Genomic DNA, 7,505 nt, shown 5'->3' on the forward strand with positions numbered 1-7,505 from the left:
CACATGACAGACTGCCCATCACTTTTTGCATCAAATTGTCATAATATCTCTTAGGCTGGCACAAGAAGACCCGTTTTTAGGATGAATTTGGAATTATCCTACCAGAATAGGGATGGGTCATGACGTGGGTGGGGTGGGGGTGGGAGGGGCTAAGTAAGGTCTGGTTTAGGTATTCAGCCGATTGGATCTAAGGATCTGATGGAGTGTCCTGGCCTTGATGTTCCATAACATCCTCTGACCATTCCGCCCAGCCCAGCAACCATCAGTGAGATACTGCAGAGCATGGGGGTGCCAGTGGAATCCAGCTTTGTTAATGTAGTCTCCCGACACCCAGATTTCACACTGTGATCCCCTTAGTGAAGGGTGGGGGTTGGGGGTTGAATTTCAGCGCTCCCGGCGGTGGAGAATTAACCTGAAGGATTTCTTAGTTAAGTTGCTCCCTCCAAAGTCTAGAGTTATCCGAGCTGTCTCAGGACCTTCTGGAAGTCAGGGCTGTATTTCTACCCATGTTCTAATTAGCTTGCAGTCAGTGCTTTCCCTATTGGCTGTGGGTTTTGATCTTTTGCCTCTTTGTTATGATGCAGATGAGCCTAGATTGAGTGTTTATTGTGGGTCCTGGAATGGTTCAGGTGAACTCAGAATGGCCAGCTTTAAATGGGGGAGGAGCAAGGCAGTGGTGCTATCAGTCTGTGAGATATCTGGTGTAGAAAGACAGACAGACTGGGGCGACTGCCGGGTGGGGTCCCGAGGAGGGAGGACCCTTGACCTGTGGCTGCTAGGGCGTTGGTAGTCAGTGTTTGTGTTCCTTGGGGTTGCACTGAACCTTTGTCTACTCGCCTGCCCTTTGTTTGCCCCAACCTGCCTGGAAAGGCCATTGGGAGCAGGGTTGCCTCTTAGGCTCCCTTCCTGTTTGAATTGACCCGAGCAGGCATGCATAGGCCATCATGAACCCTTGGGTTTTGGCAAAGAAATACCAACCTTAAAATCCAAGCCTCTCGCAGAGATAAGAGTGGGTAAGACCCTCCCCCCCTCCTTTGCCATCTGCAAGGCAGTTGGGGGCACAATTAACCTTGTGAGTGCCAGTTCCTCTGACTCTATCCGTTCTGACTATTTGTTTCTGTCACAAAAGGTCCAAATTCACCCCTCCCCATCAGTAGTACTTGTTCTGTGTTTATAAAGTGATATTTCTTTGCCAGAGCCCAAAGGTATGATATGATGGCCCATGAGCGCCTGCTCGGTCAGTCCACACAGGAAGGGTACCCAAATGTGTGTGGACACCGCTGCTGGGCCTGTCTGTGACAGGAGAAGCCTGTTGATGTTTCTGATGACCTCATAGTCTCATGGTTGGCTCTGTGAGCTGAGACCTCAAATTTGGCCTTTCCTTCCTTGTGCTCTTCCTTGTCTCTCACACCTTCAAATTTTATTTCTTTACTTAGCATATTTATTGATCTATTGTGTGCATAGATATATTACAACATGCTATGCTGTACTTGTGGACGTTGGGGGGCTCTGTTGGTTCTTCCCTGCTCCCTGCCATCGTGTGGGTTTCAGGGATCAAACTTGATTGCCAGCTCCTTTTCCTAGTGGACCATTTCGACAGCCTAAATGTAGTTTTGGTTTTGGTTTTTCAAGATGGTTTCAAAAACCTGTATGGCCTTGGCTGTCCCGGAGCTCTTTCTGTAGACCAGGCTGGCCTTAAGTTAGATTTCTTCTATTCTTAACTTGTGGCCTTGAGTTCTAATTACCCAGTGCCAGTGAGGCCCTAAGTATGAGAGTCATTCATGAGTCTGGTCGACAAGTGTCTTGTCTGGTGTGTGTGTTCACTGGTGACCAGGGGCGGTAGGTAGCTCTCCTTGCTCAGTGGTCTTCCCTATGCAGACACTGTAAATCTGCCCCTTCTTTCTCAGTACCCGGTTCCCTTTTCCCCTTAAAGGGAAGATTTTATACCTTAAGGAAACCGTGGAAGGGGAGGGGCAAACACCTTAATGGAATTTTAGGCAGATTCAGCATTTTTCTGGTATTGCTCCAAAAATTCCCTCAGCTGCAGTAAAAAATTGTGAGCAGGCATCTGATTAGCGAGCCTTTTACAATGTAGCTTTTCTTTCGGATGCTTTAGCATGAGCACACGTAGGTAGTTTGAAAACAAGCCCCTGTACAGTTTTCTGGGGAGGAAAGGTTGAAAACACCGGAAAGGTTGTAATGCTGGGTGAAATTGGCGAGTGTAGTGGGTCGGTGTTCGGAGTATGAGCAGTGGGGTGGGTTTCCTGTCCTTCTACCTGCTCCTCCTGTGGTAACCAAGACCCTATCCATGCATCCTGGGAAACGCCAGTAGAAATGCACCTACCCTGACCCTTGTCAGGAGACTGCGGCCCAATTCGGGTAACTGGTCCTTAAGTGGGCCAAGGTGGACATTTGGATGCCACTGTTGTATGGTGCTGCTGTAGAGGCTCTCACGGTGTGGCCTCATCACTGGGATGAGCACTGGGGGTGCTGAAGTGTGCTCAGAAAAGGTCTGGGCAGGAACAAGGGTAGGTGTCCAGCTGTCCTGTGTGGGGCTGGAGCCTAGGAAGAGCACGTAGGGGACTCCCTGTGGTGTGAGGAGGACACCCACACTGCCATTTATCTGGGCTGGGTCATTAACCCCCACAGAAAAGGGCTTTTTCCTGGTGATGCCTGACAAGTAAACTGCCCTGCAATGAAAAAGAAACCCAGGCATGCTTCCCTTCCTCACTCCCTCTTCTCCACAGGCCTCAGGCCCCAGCCTCTCCCAGTTTGCTCTGCCCCCAGGTTTGCCTGGCAGACAGGACCCCCGCCCCTTGCTGAGGAGGCCAGCAGGCCTGGCTCTGGGAGCAACTTGATCCCAGGCTCCTCCTCATCCCTCCCTTTGCCTTCATTCATTCCCTTCCCCCTCCCCGTGTTGTCTGGTGCCAGGTTTCAGTGGGGCTAGGCTGCAAGAAACAAAGCATCCAGGCCCCTAGGAAAGTCTCCCCAACCTCTTCTTTTTTAGCCACTCCCCAAGTCTTCCTGTCCCTGGCCAGGTTTTTTTTTTTTTTGGGACACTTTGGGGAGCACTCTTGTGGCCAGAAGTGTCTTACTTCATTGGGCGTCAGGGTCGTTGGTGTGGTTTCCAGAGCTGAGCTCCCTCTGCAAGAAAGTTCAAAGATTGCCAGCACTCACGAGTTTATTAGCAGTTGATGGATCCTTTGCAGGAACAAGTTAACGCCTGATGAGTCACCTTCTGCGTGAGCCCTCGTCCCTCTCTTGTTTTTCCTATGTTCTAGTGTGTGTGCAGGCACAGACACTCCGTATACACACACTCAGACACACGTGCAGTCTTGTGTACTTGGGGGGGGTTAGGTTCATGGCAGTGGGGGCAGGGGACAGTGCAGGCTTGTGATTTAGGGATAGGTATCCACCACTTCCCCCGTCTTGGCACCCCCTTTGTGTGCTAATTGGGCATGGATTGGGGAGGCCAGAGTGTTTGGGGGTGTAGTTGGGGACAGCCGCTTAGGATTTGTATGTACGAGGCTACCTTGTGGGTTTCAGTCTGTACAAATATACAGACTCACGCATGGGATGTCTTATCCAAAACAGACTGCTACTTTAAAAAAAAAAAAAAAAAAAGGCAACAGAGCAGACTGGATCCCAGGTCCTGACATGCCTATAAAAGTTGGAATGGATTGATGTACCATGCTGCCCTGGGTTACCAAGAAGGCTGAGTCTTTTTGGTCCTGCCTTTGCATAGGGACAGCCCTCATCCCTCTGAACCCAGAAACAAAGGACACACAAAGACACACACACCCTCCATCTTCAGGGCCCACCAAACTGAACTTACCTACTGGAGTGGGAAAGAGGCAAGAGGCTTCCAGTTCTGCCTTGGTGTCCCCATCCCCCGCGCCTTCCCCTCTTGCCTTTCCCCATTTCTGTTAACAAATACAAAGACTTCCGGTCTCCACCCTGCTGCCACAAACCACAGCGTTCCTGCAGCCTGGCGGGGCTGGGGAGATTTATAGTCCTCAGTCTGAGGCCTGTTCTCTTGGCTAGAGTTAAGGGAGGTAGCAGGATGACGGTGCAGGGGGAGGAACTTTCCTCACCTAGCCCTCCTTTAAAAAAGGTCTCAGAACAGTTTTAGGAAAATCACCTCGGCAGCTTCACCCCAGGCTTCGAGGCTGTCGTGGGCTGTGCCAAGGTGGACTTGCAAGTCAGGGAGAAGGCAGGTGGAATCCACAAGAGGCAGCGTGAGCCGTGCAGGGTCAAAACGGAGTGGGGGAGGCACCTCTGGGACCATGGACTGGATGGCAGAGAAGGACCACAGGATGGTCACATTTATTTCAGACACAGCATCTTCTGTCTGGGCCGGCAGTGGTCTAGGCTGATGCCCACATGCATGCTGTAATTTGGCATCTGAACTTCTCTTTTGTGCGGGTTGCTGCCGTCACACACACACAGAGTTGGTTTCTGTCGGAAGATGACTTTTTTTTTAAGCCCCCAGAACCACCCACATCTTTATTTAAAGGCACCGATGTAGGAATTGGATGACTGGCCAGCTGCAGAGGGTGCAGACCGCCTGGCTTCTCGGTGTGACTGGGTCACCACCCAGTAGTCCAACTTCCGTCACCCTAGAGAGGCTGTCGCTCAAGGTTCCATCCACGGGATGTGATTCTCGGCTATTGCTGAGGCCTTTTCCAGCTCAACACAGCAAAATAAGTTAGCTAGGTCTCAGGGTCTGTGCCTCTCGGGGATAAGTAGGCCCAGGTGCTGATGCTGTGGAGTTGATTGGATGGAAAGAGAGAGAGGACAACAGTAAGCCCCCTCCCCCAAGCTCAGAAGTGGTTTAAGATGTCTTAGGCTCCCCCCATTAGCATCACAGACCCTAGGTTGAGTCCAGGCTTACCCTCACCCCCTCTTTTTGTTTTCACTGGTTATGGGGACTCAAGAGCATATGTACAAATGTGTTTTATGTATGTGTTTTGACTTTAGGAGGGAAAAGAACCTGGTCACCATCACCGCCATCTAAGCCTGCCTTTTTTGTTTTGTAGATTCCCAACTTCTTCTGGAACCTGGGGATCGGTCACACTGGTGCGTGGTGGCATACTGGGAGGAGAAGACGCGAGTGGGGAGGCTCTACTGTGTCCAAGAGCCCTCCCTGGATATCTTCTATGATCTACCTCAGGGGAATGGCTTTTGCCTCGGACAGCTCAATTCGGACAACAAGAGTCAGCTGGTGCAGAAAGTGCGGAGCAAGATTGGCTGCGGCATCCAGCTGACAAGGGAAGTGGATGGCGTGTGGGTGTACAACCGTAGCAGTTACCCCATCTTCATCAAGTCCGCCACACTGGACAACCCGGACTCCAGAACGCTGCTGGTGCACAAGGTGTTCCCTGGTTTCTCCATCAAGGCTTTCGACTATGAGAAAGCTTACAGCCTGCAGCGGCCCAACGACCACGAGTTCATGCAGCAGCCATGGACGGGCTTCACCGTGCAGATTAGCTTCGTGAAGGGCTGGGGCCAGTGCTACACCCGCCAGTTCATCAGCAGCTGCCCGTGCTGGCTGGAGGTCATCTTCAACAGCCGGTAGTTGCGCGGGGAGAAGAGGACAGGATGGAGCGTGAGCCGAGCAGGCCACCATTCAAACTACTTGCTGCTAACCTTTCCCTCCCGAGTGCTTGCTTTTCATGCAAACCCTTTGGTCAGTTTTGCTGTTAACCATTGTTGGTTGTTTTTTGTTTTGTTTTCCTTCTCGTTCTTATTTGTGTTTTGTTTGTCTTGTTCTTTGAGAAACAGCTTATGATGAATTTGTTTGTTTTTTGTTTTGGGTTTCTTTTTTTTAGGTGGTGGGTGTGGTTGACAGGATACCCCAATATAAAAATGGGAAGCAAAAGTCAGCACTGCCAAACGTGGTATATGAAAGCAGTGGGTACTGCCTTCCCCTCAGAGTGGACGTCCCCGAGCATGTAGGGGGCGTGCGTGAACGGCAGATGGGGGAAATGCTTTTTGTGTTCCTTATGGATGTCCCCAGCTGAGAGACCGCAGTTTCAAGCTGTGTGCCCTTTGGACATGCTCAGTGGGGCAGAGTCAGTACCTGGGCGGACTGGTAGCAGGTGTCCCAGCAGCTGCCAAGCTTTGCCCCAGCCTGCCGAAGCCCCTGCCCTGCCTCCCCCCTTTTAGGACACGGGCCTATCCACAGGCTTCTGAGAAGCCAGCCTGCTAGAGGCTGAACCAATTGTTTTCATCCCTGTCTTACTGCCTCCTGTCACCCGCTGCCATTGTCCTGTCTGTCTTTTTTTGGCCATCTGCTCCTGGATCTCTCTTGAGATGGGCTTCCCAAGGGCTGCAGGGACAGCCCAGACACAGTATTGCTAACCCAGGACCCTCGGGGTGGGCGTGGGGGCCCTCAGCTGGTTCCCCCACTGTGGTTTTTCATCAGGTTCCCCCAGGTGTGGAAAGTCAGCTCAGCACCCCATCCCCCAGCTTGTGTGCTGAGCTCTGTAGACCAGCGAGGGGCATCCTGGGAAGGGAACTGCTCAGTGGCCCCCCCCCTTCCCACCAAGAAGGGCGTGGCCCTGCCGTAACAGAAGGTACCATCCTAGGCTGACTCCCAGCTCTTCTCTCAACTCATACACTCGTATGATAACTTTGACACTGTTCTTAGCTCAATGAGCACGTTTAGACTTCAACATAAGCTATTTTTCTAACTACAAAGGTTTAAGTGAACAAGAGAAGCATTCTCATTGGAAATTTAGCATTGTAGTGCTTTGAGAGAGAAAGGACTCCTTAAAAAAAGCTGAGATTTATTAAAGAAAAAATGTATTTTATGTTATATATAAATATATTATTACTTGTAAATATAAAGACGTTTTATAAGCATCATTATTTATGTATTGTGCAATGTGTATAAACAAGAAAAATAAAGAGAAGATGCACTTTGCTTTAATATAAATGCAAATAACATGCCAAATTAAAAAAAAGATAAACACAAGATGGGTGTTTTTTCTATGGGTGTCATCACCCGGCTGAATGTTTTTCTAAAGGAGTTTATGTTCCATTAAACAGTTTTTAAAATGTATACTTCATCCCATGTTGTTCAGCTGCTTCTTTTGCTGGGAGGGAGGCTGGGAGGTTCACCAGTGGAGACAAAGGTGAATGGGCTGGAGGGGGGGAGGGGGCGGTGAAGGGTCCTGGTAGCAGTTCCCGAAGACCACCCTCCTCCAGGGATCCTCTTGTTTGGGGTGGTTCCAAGTTTCCTGTTTGTGTATTGGGAAATGGCTAGAGGGACCCCTGAGCTGAGGTTTTGGAAGTTGGTAGAATTGGAGAGAAGGGGTATGTCAGCTGGGAAGGTGGGGTCTGTGGCAGAAGAGCGGGTACATCCTCAAAAGCCAGGTTCCCTTGGTTCTCGGTAATTCTACACTGAGCCAGTACATCTTTCTCAGGGGAGGAGACTTTGCTACAATTCCAAGAGATTTCCTGGACACGGTGAGGGGGGGGGGGCAGGAAGTGGTAGAGGG

General features: G+C 50.6%; 1 protein-coding gene across 1 annotated transcript in view; it reads left to right on the forward strand.

Moving 5' to 3' along the window:
* The window catches only part of Smad7 (SMAD family member 7), a 29,103-nt gene extending 22,030 nt beyond the window's left edge, over positions 1 to 7,073 (forward strand). Inside the window, exon 4 of the mRNA XM_038330761.2 lies at positions 5,040 to 7,073. Coding sequence (XP_038186689.1) covers positions 5,040 to 5,578 — 539 coding nt within the window. The 3' untranslated portion in view covers positions 5,579 to 7,073. The remainder of the gene's footprint in view (positions 1 to 5,039) is intronic.
* Positions 7,074 to 7,505: the final 432 nt, after the last annotated feature.

This window comes from Arvicola amphibius, chromosome 5 (genome assembly GCF_903992535.2).
Source record: "Arvicola amphibius chromosome 5, mArvAmp1.2, whole genome shotgun sequence".
Classification (NCBI taxonomy): Eukaryota; Metazoa; Chordata; class Mammalia; order Rodentia; family Cricetidae; genus Arvicola; species Arvicola amphibius.